The following is a 15694-nucleotide window of genomic DNA, read 5'->3' on the forward strand; positions in this document are numbered from 1 at the left end:
AATCAGACCACTTGGGATGAAATTCTTCCTTCAAGAGTTATCTGTATGACCTTGGACAAGTCATTTGATCTCCCTTAATCAGTTTCCTAATTTGTAAACTGAAGAGGTAGGACTAGATGGGCGCTGAAGTTCTTCCAGCCCTTGAGCTATACTCCTACAAAGGTAATCAGAGTACAGTGAGATGTGTCTAGGTTTAAAATTTCAAAATTGTGATCAAATTCTTAGTTGTACTTTTTCCCTATGAAAATTTTACTCTACGCCATCATCATCATTATTCACCATCTTTCTTGTGTTGTTTCTTTTCCAGAGACACTTTTTCCAAAATTTGGGATCAATTTTAACATATGCTTTTTTGGGAACTGCAATTTCCTGTATTGTTATAGGGTAAGTGAAGCTCCAAGCATATAATTTTGGATGATATTCAGTGTTGACACTATGTGCAAGTGTATATTATTGCAATGCCTGAAGGTAAAAGGTAAAAGCACCTGCATTTATTGAAATGGCATGTCTTCAATATTATAAACTTTGTAACCATTGACAGAAATAGACATTCAGCTACACAAAAAATGAGATACCTTTGGTCTTCAGATGGAAATATGTAATAGCCACTGTTATTTACAAGTTTTCTTTTTAAAACTCACTGTGTTAACTTTAACAAGATAGTAAAATATTTCATTTATTCCCATTTCCCCCTCTGAATTATTTTTCCTGTATATTTCTCTGAATTTATTGCTATTATAATAATTATTTCTATAATGGCAATTGTGTATTTTTCTGATTTATTTCATTTCATTCAGTCATTGCTTTTTTCATTTTCTATTATTTTATGTGTCCTTCCATTTAGGGGATTTTTTTATATTTGCCATTTCTTATGGTACAGTAATGTTCATTACGTTAATATGCTACAACTTGTTCAGTCATTCCCCAGTCATGAGAAACATAAGCCATTTCAATTTTTTTCCTTTGTTTTTACAAATAATGCTTCTATTATTTTCTATTACAAATAATGCTTCTTTATTTTTGTACAAATGGTTCTTATTTTCCTTGCCATAACTTTCATAGAATATCATCTGAGTAGTGTGGTCACTAGGTCAAAACACATGAAGCTATATAGTTCTTATTCTAAGAGAACCATATTGCTTTCCAAAAATATTGCACCAATCTTTAGCTTGACCCATAATGTAGTAGTGTGTTTGTTTCTCCACAGTCCCTTTAGCCTCAAATTATACCACCTTTAAAACTATCTTTGTTACCAATATGTGAAAATGATATTTTAGCATTGTCTAAAGATATTTTTCTCAGATTATTAGAGTTGGAAGAGGTTTTTTGAGGGTTAGTTATTGATGATTTGTGTTTCTATTTTAGATAACTACTTATTCATACAATTTGGGCACTCATCTGTTGGAGAATGGATTATAATCTTTTAAATTCAATTCCTTATGGATTTTGTATGTTAATTTTTTTTGTTGTTGTTTTGTTTTTTGTGGGGCTATAGGGGTTAAGTGACTTGCCCAGGGTCACACAGCTAGTAAGTATCAAGTGTCTGAGGCCGGATTTGAACTCAGGTACTCCTGAATCCAGGGCCGGTGCTTTATCCACTGCGCCACCTAGCTGCCCTCTGTATGTTAAATTTTTAACAGAAATATATATGGAAAACTTTATCTCTAATCTTTTCCTTTCCTTATTCTGTAAGCATTGATTTTATGTGAAACTATATTTATATTGCCAAATCCTTCATTTTTTCCTATAGTTACTTCTATTTGTTGGACAGATAAGAATTTTCCTCCTTTCCACAATTAGCAAAATGTAGCATTCAGTTTTCTTTTAATAACTAAAACTATCAAAACCACTTATCTCTATAGAATTTATTATGGACTATCATATAAAATGTATGTTGATGATATCAAAAGTTACTTCCATCTTTAAATCTATGATTTTATGATCTAATAAGGGTTTTTTGCTACCATTACATTTTGTCTAATTTTTTTGCTTTGCTTTGTATTTTACCAAATAATCACAGTGTTTTATGATGATAGAGTTTATCCAACAATAGTGTCCCAGATTTATCAAAAATTTAACACACATTTATTAAATTCTGGGAATTACAAAGGAAACCTCAAAGTCATTTTTGCTCTCAAGGTGTTTACATTCTGAGTGGACTAATTCTAATTTAGAGCTGGGGACCTTAGAAAACAATGTAATCTATCATATATGTCTGTAGTTCTAATGCTTGATTATTTCATCTATACCATTGACTTGTTCTCATTTAATCCAGGACCTGAGAGCTTTGCTAATTACCCCCAATTATAACTATATCAATTGGTAAAATATGAGATTGATCAGTACAAGTCTTTCTTTTTTCTTTGATAACATCCCTTGATATTGATGTGGTCAATTTTTTTCTTCCCTTACCCTTTAAAACAACTTTTACTGAGAAGCAGTTAAACCAAACCATTAGCAAAATAACTTCATCTCATAGCATCTATTACACTTCCTCCTCCCACCTCTCTACCAAAAGGAAAGAAGTGGGCTTCCTTAACTATATCCCATCAACCCTTGACTTTTATTCTAGCCAGCTGTTATTTATTCTAGCCTAAAAGATGGTTATAAAGCTTACAATTGACATTAATTTATCCATTCTCCCACTTCTTCTATGAAGTGTTTAAGATTCTGTTACCTGTACAGTTTAGGGAATCTCCTGGCTGTTTCAAAAAACTGAATGCTTTTGTCTTGAACTAGCTTCCAAGTGGGTCCTCTTTGCCAGGCAAAGCCAACCAGCCCACAAGATGAAAATCCCTCCTACCTAATTTAAACACACCATATAAATCTGTGTCCCAGTGTCCAGCAATGTGTCTTGTACATAGTAGGTACTTAGTAAATATTCATTTCATTGAGTTGAATTGGACATTTGGGGAGAAGATATTTTTCCTTGAAATAGAAGCTCAACAAAGCTTAGGCCTGGAATTTTATCAGGACTGAATTCCTCAGTGGTGTTGATATTGATTGTGACATGAGAAAGTAGATTTTGTAAATAGAAAGCAAGTGGTTTCCAGAGGCCTTATTCTACTTCAAGGTGGATATTCTGCACAGCACCTAACATATTATAGGTTTTCAATATCTAGGTATAGTGGCTTCATTTAAAGTTCATACCACTGCTGAGTACTCTACAAACCAGGGGCCAAGAGCTTATGCATAATTATTAATTCAATTCAAGAAGAATTTATTAAGTGACTACTGTAACAAGAAAAAAATGTAGGCTGTCACTGAGACAATGAGGGGTAACTGAAGGTCAGCTTACAGGTTTATCAGTATCAACACAATATCAAGAGAATTTGAGGAAGGCCACCAACATATTAGGTGGACACCTCTATGGACACTTATAGGAAGATATAGATAAGATTCACAAAGGAGGGAAAGGTATGACAGGCTTGTGATCAATATTGTTCGAGAGTGCCCATATGTATGAGATCAAAGAAGCACTGCTCCAGGTGCTGGATATACTTTTTTTTCTTTTTAGTTATAAAAAAATTAGAAAAAAACTGATGCATCCATTCCAATTGTGGAAAGGAAAACAATTATTTTCTATTCAATAATTAAAAGAGATCATGGCAGGAAAAAAGGAAAGATTTGAGGATATAAAAATGAAGATTTTTGTACAGCAAAAACAAATACAAAAATAATAAAAAGGAAAGGAGATGGGGGATAAGGCATTGGCATAAATATTTAAATATGCCAAAACCATAACAAATTGATACAAATGTATGAACATTATCCATTTCCCAGTATATGAGTGTAATTATCCAAAATCTCAATATGAGTATCAATAACTACCACAGAACTCTTCAGAGTCTCTAGTAATCAAAGGAAAACTCATTTAAACAATTCTGTGATATTACTTAATACATATTAAGTCAGAAAAAATTTTTCAAAAATTATAAAATGAAAGGGTCCCTTCCCTCAAATAGTTGTATTCTATTGCTATAATTATTTTTACTTTAGACATCATTTCTGATTAAAATAGACCTAAAGTATAGTTTAACATTGATTGGGAAATGTATTTTACCATCACTGAAATGCAATTTCCCCCTTTGTGTCCTTTCCATATCTTTGTTTTTTATGTTTTGTTTTGTTTTGTTTTTAGTGAGGCAATTGGGGTTAAGTGACTTGCCCAGGGTCACACAGCTAGTAAGTGTTAAGTGTCTGAGGCCAGATTTGAACTCAGGTACTCCTGACTCCAGGGCCGGTGCTCTATCCACTGTGCCATCTAGCTGCCCTTTTCCATATCTTTGAAATGACACTGTATGATTTATTATTTACAATGGAATCATTGCGCTAAAAAAGTTTTCTGTTGAAGAAATTGAATGATACTAAGATGCAACTGGAAATTTCCTTCACATTCAACTTTTTATTAAAAATATTTTTATTTATATCTTTTTTATATCACCAAAATTTCCCCTACTAACCCTTCCTGCCCCATTCCAGAAAGCCATTTCATATAAAAATACTATTTTTGAAAAAAAATTAAAAAAATAAAAATAAGCAGAACTGATTCTTACATTGAAAAAGTCTGAAAATATGTGAAATATACCATACTTGTAGCCCTCCCACTTCTGTGAAGGGGTAGGTTGGCAGTGTCCTGTCACATGTTTTTTTCTTTTGAAACAGGTTTGTTCTTCATAATTTTGCAACATTAATTTTTTGATATTTGTGTGTATCTGGTTTTATGTGACTGTTTTCCCCATTTGGATTGTTGTAGTCACTGTACATATAGTTTTCTTGGTCCTGGTTACTTCATTTTGTATCAATTCATAAAATTCTTTCCCTGCTTCTATATATTTATCACATTCATCATTTCTTTTTCTTTTCTTTTCTTTTTTTTGGGGGGTGGGGCAATGAGGGTTAAGTGACTTGCCCAGAGTTACACAGCTAGTAAATGTCAAGTGTCTGAGGCTGAATTTGAACTCGGGTCCTCTGAATCCAGGGCTGGTGCTTTATCCACTGCACCACCTAGCTGTCCCCACATTCATAATTTCTTACACCACAATAATATTTAACTAGATTCATCTACCATGATTTGTTTAACCATTCTTCAATTTGATAGGCATTTACGAAGAATTGGAAATTCTTAATTCTTTGCTATCACAAAGAGTGGTGCTATAACTATTTTGGTATATATTCTTATCAATGGCCTCCTTTGGGTATACATCTAGTAGTAGAATCTCTGGGTCAAAGGATATGGACATTTTTCTCACTTTCTGCATAATTTCAAACTACTTTCTAAAATGGTTGGATTGATTCACTACTCCACCAATAATGCATGAGTGTTTGTCTCTTTCAACAGCCCCTCCAACAATTGATTTTTCTCCACATTTGTCATCATTGCCTCTGGGTAGCTTCCCATTCATCTCCACGTGAAAACTTTAATTGAAAAATGAATTAGTATTATGGAAACTCCTAGAGTGATAGCATTTATAGTGTACATAGTTTGTGCACTGGAAATTTATGAGGTCATTTTTTGAACCATATTATCTCACTATTGTGTAAACAAAGTAAGTAGCCATATAATTTTGGAAGCAAAATTTGTAAAGGAAAAGAAAATAGATGCCTACCAGACAGATCTTGAGTAGATTAGTAAAATATTAATCATTTGTACAGGAATTCGATTAATTAGTCATTAATCCTTTCTATAATAGATATCTGTAACATAAAAATGAGGAAACTTGGCACAAAGAAGTCAGGTGACTTGCCAACACCTACCCAGCAGGTGACTTTGGCGATGAAAAAGTAACTAATGATTTCATTGGTAAAAGTAATTCCCAAATAAGGAAACTCCATCTACCATGGAATTTTTACCCTCAGTGTAGGTAGTTGACACCTTTTCTGAAACTTATAGTCTTAGAGAATTTCCTAGAGAACACAGTTCCTGGCATATCACAGGTGCTAAATAAATTCTTATTGACTGACTGACTGACCAACTTTAAAGCTTGGAGGAATTAGGTCCAAGGTCACATAGCCATCATGTGTCAGAGGAAGGACACATGCTGTTCAAAACATGAATCTTCCTGGTTCTAAGAAAGGTTTCTATTAACAGCACCATGCTGACTCTCATGCTTAGGTTATGTTATTGTCTAGACATTTTTCAGTCATTTCTTACTCTTTTTGATCCCCTTTGGGGTTTTCTTGGCAAAGATATTGGAGTGGTTTGCCATTTACTTCTCCAATGGATTAAGACCAACAGAGGTTAAGTGACTTGTGCAGGATCACACCGCTAGTAAGTGTTTGAGGGTGAATTTGAACTCAGGTCTTCCTGATTCCAAGCCCAGTGCTCTATGTATTGAGCCATCTAGCTGCTTTCAGTGGATCCCAGCTACTTTAATTCAAATATTTCCTTTCCGTACTTCATGTAACACACATTCATTAAGCTACTAGTATGTGTCAGGTACTATGATAGGCACTGGTGATACAAAACCCCTAAGAAACTTACATTCTAGGGGGCAGCTAGGTGGCACAGTGGATAAAGCACCTGCCCTGGATTCAGGAGGACCTGAGTTCAAATTCAGCTTCAGACACTTGACACTTACTAGCTGTATGACCCTGAGCAAGTCATTTAGCCTTGGTTGCACTGCAAAATAAAAAAGAAGACAAAAAAAGAAACTTGCCTTCTAATCAGGAGCTAGAACATTTATACAGATAAGTAAGAGCAAGATAATTTGAGGAGGGAATGAATGTTCATTTCTTAGGGTGATCAGGAAATGGTAGGGGGCTGGAATGTGGACAAAGTCTGGTAGGAAGGTAGAGATTCTAAGGGGTATAGATGAGAAAGGAATGCTTTCCCATCATTCTGAAGAGCTGGTGCAAAGGCAAAGAGGTGAGGGTCAGATGGCTGACTTTGAGACACATTTGCCCCATGTTGGAGCTAACTCTCACCTTTAGAATGAGGAAAACGAGCTAGATAGGCTCTTTCATCTCTGAATCCATGATTTTTTGAATCTCATAGCTGGTGGGCTATGTTTAGGCTGAAAGAAATACATAAATCAATTGATGATCTTATTATGTATGGTATCTTGGAGAGTTACCAAAAAATAGAAAACATAGTTCTCTGATCCTTAGGAATTCACAACCTGGAGGAAGATAGGGCATATAATGCAGCAATCCATAGATGCTCATAGATATATGCAAAAGTAACTATGCATTTTTTTAGATGAAAGTGAGATGTAAAGGAATCAAGTTACCCAGGGTTCCAGTAGCTTAAGGCAGACTGGATGATTCAAGAATGGTTTCATGCAGAGACTGAATCTTGAGCAGAAAATTAATGAAGGACAGGGGCATCCTTTCCTCAAGACATTGCACATGGTATGTATGAATTCTGCCTTCATTCTAACATAGACAGGAAACAGCAAGTAAGTTTCCTGCCGGGAAATCTAGATCCATGGTTGTTATAAAGAGAGCAGATAAATAATAAATTCTTCTTGGTTCGAGGGGGTGAACTTCAGAGCAATAGGAGAAACTTATAAAGACAAGAACTTAGTTTTGGTGTCAGGAAACATGTCCCGCCATTTGTTGTTGTTGTTCAGTTGTTTCAGTCATCTCTGACTCTTTGTGACCCCAGTGAGGGTTTTCTTGGTGAAGATACTGGAGTGGTTTTCCATTTATTTCTCCAGTTCATTTTACAGATGAGGAAATTGAGGCAAACAGGGTTAAGTGGTTTGCTCAGGGTGACCTAGATAGTAAGTTGTCTGAGACCGAATTTAAACTCAGGTCTTCCTGGTATCTATCTACTGGTCCATCTGACAATTAGAGCTGACCTGAAATTGAACAGATTGCCTCAAGGGGGCAGGGCTGCCTCCTCACTTGAGGTCTTCCACCAATGATCACCTATCGGTTCTGTTGTAGAAGAATTTCTTTTAAGGGAGTATAGGTTGGACTACATAGTCTCTGAGGGCCTTCCTATTTCTGAAATTTTATACTTTGTATAAAACAGGATATAAGCAGGTAGGAAAATTGGCTATCATAAGACCTTGAATCCCAGAATCAAAAGTTTTGATTTCTTATAGAAAGCAATTGCCAAGAATTGTAGAGTTCAGAAAAGGGCCATTACATGGAAGAAATTCAGTAATAAGTTTGGCTTAGTTTTAACCTTAATTATTTCCACTTAAGTGAATAAATGATGGGTTTTGCCATGCAACTGACCACCAGAGTGAGATACTCAGCAAATGATGGATGTGTTCATTTTTATAAATTCTCAGTGATGTTTGAATGACCATCCATTGTTGCCATAATTATGTGTCCCCAGCTTTTCTATACAGCATGATCAGATTTAGCTGGGAAAGTCTATTTGTCAACGTTCTTCCTATGGAAGCAAGAACAATCTTTAAAAAATCAGCTGTTTCTCAAAGGAATTATTTCTGATTATACTTTTTCCATTCTTGACCATTGAACATTTTTTCTTGCTAAAATAAAAACTCCCCAAAATCCTTTTTGTATACTCAAAAACTATATTTTATCTTTTTTGGTCCTCTGGGATTTTTGCTGTGTTTTTTATTAATAACTTTAATACTCTCATTATCCAGTGACTGATGCAACATAGTTAGATAATAAGGAAAATTGGCATAGTGCTGACTATCAGCATATTTATCTTTTTTCAAGAAGAAATAACCATCCAAGAAATGTTTCTTATTTCTTAAGCAATGAGATCAGCATTCCTCCTGCCTTAATTCTAATGAGGAGCTACAAACAAATTCCACATTTTAAAGTTGGGAAGACATTTTGGAACAATGAAAATGTCTAATCATAAAGAGCTGCAGTGAACAGAGGTAGATAATTTATATACCATGCATTTAATTTCCCAAAGGACTTTACAATTGGTTAATCTCTGCAGTATATTTATGGAGCAAAACATGTCCTTGTTTGGAAGCCTGATTCTTTACCTAAACATAGCTAGATAGTATAGTGGAGAGTGCCAACCCCAAAATCAGGAGGACCTGGATTCAAATTTAGCCTCAGAAACTTGCTAGTTGTGTGATCCTGGGCAAGTCACTTAACCCTGTTTGCCTCAATTTCCTCATCTGTAAAATGAGTTGGAGAAGAAAATGGCAAACCATTCCAATATCTCTGTCAAGAAAACCCCAAATGAGGTTACAAGTAGTCAGACATGACTGAAAAATGACTGAACAACAAACAGAGCAATATCAGAATTAGCAATTTGCTTCTCATCAAGTTCTAGCTTCTTGGAATGAGGAAGCAATAACTTTCCCCTCACCCATTCAAACTCCAAGTGGGTCTTAGAAAAGAAGTAGAGATTAGAAGGGAGAGTACTCCATGAATGGGGATGGTCAGTGCAAAGCCTAAGGACTGCCAGTTGGAAAGGAAAGAGAAGAGGGGTAGTCAGATATTTTCCTAAATCACTTCCTGGGATTATATCTTTAATAGCTCCTGATAAGTTTCAAATTATTGAGAAGTTTTTTTGGTGAGCTGTTGATTTTGAACCCCCAAAATATGAATATATAAAACATTAAAAATGCCTGTGTATGTGTTTGTATATATATGTGTGTGTGTGTGTGTGTGTGTGTGCATGCACATATATATACACACATGCATATATATGTATAGAAAAAGGGGAAAATGGGAAATTCCATATATACATGTATATTTATGTGTATGTATATATATATATATAGAGAGAGAGAGAGAATATCTACATGGTATATATAATATATATGTGGTGTGTATATAGTATCTACATATGGTATATATAGTGTATATGTAGTATATATATAGTTTGTATATGTATATATATGTATATATGAATATGAAGATATGAATAGAAGATCTACTGTATCGTGGTTCTGGAGAGCTGTCAGGAAGATCTGAACATGGGGTGGTGGGGAGACATACAAGAAAGATGGCCTCTCAGAGAAGGGAATTCCCCACTCATACCTCTTGACCTGAGAAGCCTCTTGCCCAGTCTTCCATCAGTCTGGCCTGCCATTAACACCCCAAACCATAACTTGTTCTGACTTTGCAATGCTTGACAACCTTCTAAATGCCAACTCATACTTGGTTTTACAGGAAGGCATACATATTGTCCCCTTGCAGTTTTTAGATAAAGCATGGAAATTAGCAGCCACTTGAAGGTAGGTAGCAGGCTAAATAACACTTTATTATTTCTAGATCTTTTAAGTAGTTTTCTTTTTTAACCCAGGGCAAGTGCCACAAACTACCTTTGGGTGAAAGTCAACAAAGCTTCTATCAGCTGAGCTGGGGTGTGTGTAGGCTGAACAGAATTCCACTGGGGGTGGGAGAAAGACATAAATCTAGGGATACTGGCATAAGGCCACTGCTGGGGGCAGGAGCTCACCCTAGCTTGCCACATGGGAAATTCCTAACTTTAGCTAATTATTTTTGGTAACAAGGTACTAAGATCTGTTGTTTCTATGCTACTGAAGGGCTATAAGTGTCATTGGAATACATTGAATTCTGTATATTGGGGCAAAGTCCAGTTGTCCTACCCTACTTATGGCTTTGATGCCCCCAACCCCATGTAAACTCTCCCAATTAAATATAAACTCCTTGAAAACAGAGACTGCTTCATTTTCTGTCATTATAATCCTGAAACCTAGATAGTGCCTGGCACTCAATAAACATTTATTTCCTACTTGCTGCTCATTCTTTGGGACTGTGTGCTTTACAAGAGTATGTATGTGAAGGCATTTCTATATTCATGTTAATTGTCACAGTTCATGTAATTTTATGTAGAGTTCCCAGGAAAAGATGAATTCATCAAGTTAGACTTGCTTCTATTACTTACATCCATTCCTTAGAAATACACGTGCTGTTATTGATTCCAATATGTATAAAAGTATTATAGGCAAGAGAGGGTGTCCACAGAGTGAGACGGTGGGGAAGAGACATTCTTGTCAGTGTCTGAAAGTTAATTCTCATGGAATTATGGAATTTCTCATTTTCCCCTTTGCCTAATCTATCTTTTCCTTCTCTTTCATATCCTTTGCTCACACACTCTTCTTCTGATCTGCAGCCTAAAATTGCATGTTAGTGACTGCCTCCCATGGTCAGTTAGTCCATCAACAGGCATTTACTAAGTGCTTACTATATTCCAGGGCCTGTGTTAGGCACTGAGCATACAAATACAAACAGAAAGAAAGACAGTCTCCGCCCTCAAGAACCCTATTTGTAGTAGGGGAACATAATGCAGAAAAGGAAGCTGAAATGGGGAATGGGGGGAGATGAAGGTACTTGGAGCTGAGTTATGGTGGAAAAAGTAAATGAATACATGGCTGGTCTGGGTACCTTCCTTAAATAGAGGTTCTGAGAAGTGCTATCCAATCAGAGGGAGAGGATGCAGGGGTAGAGAGTACATCCAATGTGTGAATTCAAGAGCTAGAGTGAGCTTCCAAGACAAAGAGATTTTGGGGTAGTCGTGACAAATGGACAGCCTAGAGAGGAATGGTCCAGCTTGTGTCCACACTGCCATGGAAGAGCAAAGAAGACCAGGGCTGTAGTAGTGTAGAGGACCAAGCATCATTGAAATATTCTGATTTGAGACAGTACTAGATGTGTCTGGTGTCAGAAAGGGGGGGGAAAGCAAACAATGATAGTCCTGGCAACTCTGCAAAATGGGAAAAATATACACAGATGTATATATGTATCTAATGTTCAAAGTACGGCCTGAGCTAGAGAGCTGTGGAGCTTTTTGTATGCAGAACTTTGTATGTGCCAGAATGCACCAGGGCCTATTTCCAGAAAAGAGAGGGAAGTGAAGTTTAGGAAGAACCAAAGCAAAAGGTGTGATGGAAGGAAGCAGCAAGGCTCTCAGAGATGCAGCTTTGAGGGGGAAGAAGGAAAGCCTGTAATACTGTAGCCATTGGGGCCACACTCACATGGCTGTCACTTCCATACTTGCCTGCATACACCTTAAGATGTCAGGATATAATGGATGAGAGAAATCCTGAAAGAAAGATTAAAAAGCAAGCATAGCAATAACTCCCACTCCCCAAAAAGGAAATGTAACAGGTCAAGTACGAAAAGATATTTCTTGTGTAAGGGTTTGGGTGAAAAGAAAAAATATATAATACATATTGCAAATATTACAAGAAAAGTATTACATCTAAAATACTAGAAAAGCCTGTTAAAGCCAGATTTATGCAAGAAGCCCTCATTCATATGACATTTATTTTAATTATCATAGCTGCATTATGAAATTTATCTTTCGAGTTTTGTTGATTTCTTTTGTTTTGGTAACACAGCTATATCTCAATATCACCCAATTTGTTTCCCTGAACAAAGAAAAACAGTTAAGCAAAACCAACTGTAACAAACACTGTCTTTGACCTTGTAGGCAACATTCTGCAACTGTTGGCATCAACCACCATCATGAGAAGAGCAAAGTATGTTTCATCATCTCTTCTCTGGTACCAAGAGTAGTTATAACAATTAATGAGAGTTTGGTTCCTTAGAGTTGTTTTTGTTTACATTCTTGTAGTCACTGTGTATATCTTTCTCCTGGTTCTACTTACTTTCCTCTGCATCTATTCATGCATGTTTCTTTGAATTCCTCTTCTAATTTCCCCCATACCATAGCATTATTCCATTATGCTCACTATTTTTTTCAGTTAATAGACATTTTTCCTTTTTACTCCCTCTCCAATGGAAAAGGGGAAAAAAACTTGTAGAACAAATATGCATACTCAAGCAAAACAAATTCTTTTATTAACGTTCAAAAATGTGACTCATACACTATATTTCATCCACCACTTTTCTGTTTGGGGGGTGGGTAGCATTCTTTATCTTTGGTCTTCTGGAATAATGGTGGATTTTTGAATTGATCAGAGTTCTTGCATTCATGTCACAACTGGATCCATCATTATTCACTAATTGAGGTACAACTACTTTATTTTCACTTTAAAAAATGACTGCTGTTTGGTATTTATTTTTAAAAGAAAATCCTAAAACCTCACAATTACCCTATGCTTCCCCCTCTGGCCTCAGCACCCAAGTCACAATGTAGCCCATTATAAACCATTTGTTCAAGGCTTTGACAGGAAATATGATAGAGGAACTGTGCCAGCTCATTTACAAAAGGCTATTCAATCACTATAAAACCCTCACAAGGGTACAGAGATCATGAATTTAAAAGGAAAAGATAAAGGGACAGAAAAGCCCGGAATGAAAGATGTCGGCTCCTGATGCAGAGTGGCAGAAAGTTCTATCCTGAACAGAGAACCAGATCATTGAACTTCTGTGGCTATACTGTCACAGCAGTATTAACATGGGCTTGGCACCAGAGGGTCACAGATTTAGACCTCAAAGAGAGGTTGTTCAATCCAACTTCTTATTTTGTAGAGAAGAATCTGGTGTCCTAAATGACTTGCTCAGGGTTAAAGTAAACAACAGAACTAGGATTGGTACCCAGTTCCTCTGATTCCAAAACAATCACTTTCCCATAACACCAGATAAAGTAAGGTGGGAACTGATAGAACAAATTTAAAGACAGACTCCAGTGGGACTGTTGCTGGGTTTACCAGTGTTCTAGAACATTGGGGTGGGGGGGGCAATGTTTGCCTCAGCTCCATAGCCCATTGAAGGATCAATCAACCCAGGTTCCTCATTTGTCCTGCTAAATTGAGGGCTTGGCTAAACTGGCTTCTTTTCAAGCATTTTATGATTAGGTGCAATATCCCAAGGGGAGGGAGGGTCTTCATGGGGCGATCTACATTTGTCTCAAGAGAAAAGCAGGGTAATCATAGGACCAGATGCTCATAGATTTTGAACTGGAGCAGACCTCAGAGGTCATCTACTGCAACATTTTTTTCTTTTACATATGAGGAAACTGAGGCTTAAAGAGGTTACATGGCTTGCCAGAAGCCATACAGAAAGTAATCAAAAGAGCTGCAATTTGAACCCAGGTCATTCGACTTCAAATCTTTCCATTGCATCACTGTGGTCACAAGATGCCCCCTCTACTGCTCTAATGAAGTACATTCTTAAAATTGCCAACATTCAGAAGACTTCATGGAAAGAATAAGGAAATGTCAAGATGTCTTATTAGAATGACAGTCACTGTGCTACCCCCTTGCAAAGCTAGGATGACTGGCCTGCTAACAAGGACATGGGGTATGGCTGCTGCAGAAGCGCCTTCCCCTCCCCCTCCCCTCCTCTCATTCTCCTTTGCCAATGACAGCCAAGCAAACTCCCCTGTTCAAAAACTTTGCCTGACATTGAAGCTCCCCTATAGCCTATACCCTTCCAATTGCCCTTCCAATCAAATCTTATCCAATTGTTGTTATTGAGTCATGTTTAAGATGTTTAACTCTTCATGAACCCATTTGTGGTTTTCTTGGTAAACATACCAAAGTTCTTTGCCATTTCCTTCTTTGGTTCATTTTACAGACCAGAAAACTGAGGCAAACAGGGTTAAATGACTTGCCTAGTGTTATCCAACTAATAAATGTCTTAGGATAGATTTGAACTCAGGTCTTCCTGACTCCAGGTCTGACACTTTATCTATTGTACCACCTAGTTGCCCTATTCCCATATAAGAACTCTCTACATCAGCTATTCTGGACAACTTAACATTTCACAGACATGCATTTGCTTGGCTATTTTCTCTGTTTTGAACCTTGGCTAATTGACATGCTACCCATCTTTCAAAGTTCTGCTAGAATGGTATCTCCTAAATGGTATTATTTTGTAATTATTTGTCGTTTTGCAATTGCCTTATGTTGTAATTATTTGTGTCCATGTCATCACTGTGAGGCTAGAGAACGTGTCTTACTTATCTTCAAATTCCTCATCACAGCTATCACAATTCCTTACCCTTCTGCTTGGAACAACTGGGTGATACCATGTATGTGGCTTTGGATCTGGAGTTAGGAAGACCTGGCTTCACATATGCTGCCAGACACTTACTAGCTGTTTTGCCCTGCGCAGATTACTTAACCTTTTACTGCCTGAGTTTTTTTTTTTCTACTATCGGGCAGCCACGTGGTACAATGGATAGAGCACTGGCCCTGGAGTCAGGAGAACCTGAATTAAAATCTTACCTCAAACACTTACTAGCCATGTGACCCTGGTCAAATCATTTAACCCCAATTGCCTTAAAACATCTGGGGCCATCTCTAGGTGTCCTGATATATATCTTGCCACTACACCCAGATGACTGTGGAGGAGAGAGTGAGGTTGGTGAACTTGCACAGCCTTCCTTCACTTAAAAACCAATTTAGTGCAAGCCATGAAATCACCCTGATGTCATGGTCCACTTCAAAAAACAAAGGACAAACAACAACAATTTCTCCACTGTAAAATGTGGATAACAAGAGCACCTACTTTTCTAGGCTGTCGTGAAGGTCAAATGAGCTAATAGTTGTCAAGTGCTTAGCGTAGTACTTGGCACACAGAGGGCTCTGAATAGTTGATGCTTAACCAATATCTGTTGACTAAACGAGAAGGGTCTGAGAAATGCACACCCTTTGCTGGCCTGATTCAGTGCCTTATTTAGGATCTAAACAGCAAACAAACCAAGAATAGATGTTATGCCATATGTACTTCTGATCTACAGCTGTCCGCAATCATAGTCACAACTTACCCATACAATCAATTAGTTTTTATAATCTACATATGTAGGGGCAGCTAGGTGGCACAGTGGATAGAGCACCGGCCCTGGATTCAGGAGGACCTG

At 36.9% G+C, this 15694-nt stretch overlaps 1 protein-coding gene across 1 annotated transcript in view; it reads left to right on the forward strand.

Annotated features, from left to right (window-relative positions):
• SLC9A9 (solute carrier family 9 member A9) overlaps positions 1 to 15694 on the forward strand; it is a 733387-nt gene that overhangs the window by 77416 nt on the left and 640277 nt on the right. The window contains 1 exon segment of the mRNA XM_043990722.1: positions 308 to 384. Coding sequence (XP_043846657.1) covers positions 308 to 384 — 77 coding nt within the window.

The sequence above is a fragment of the Dromiciops gliroides genome, chromosome 3 (assembly GCF_019393635.1).
Source record: "Dromiciops gliroides isolate mDroGli1 chromosome 3, mDroGli1.pri, whole genome shotgun sequence".
In the NCBI taxonomy this organism is placed as follows: Eukaryota; Metazoa; Chordata; class Mammalia; order Microbiotheria; family Microbiotheriidae; genus Dromiciops; species Dromiciops gliroides.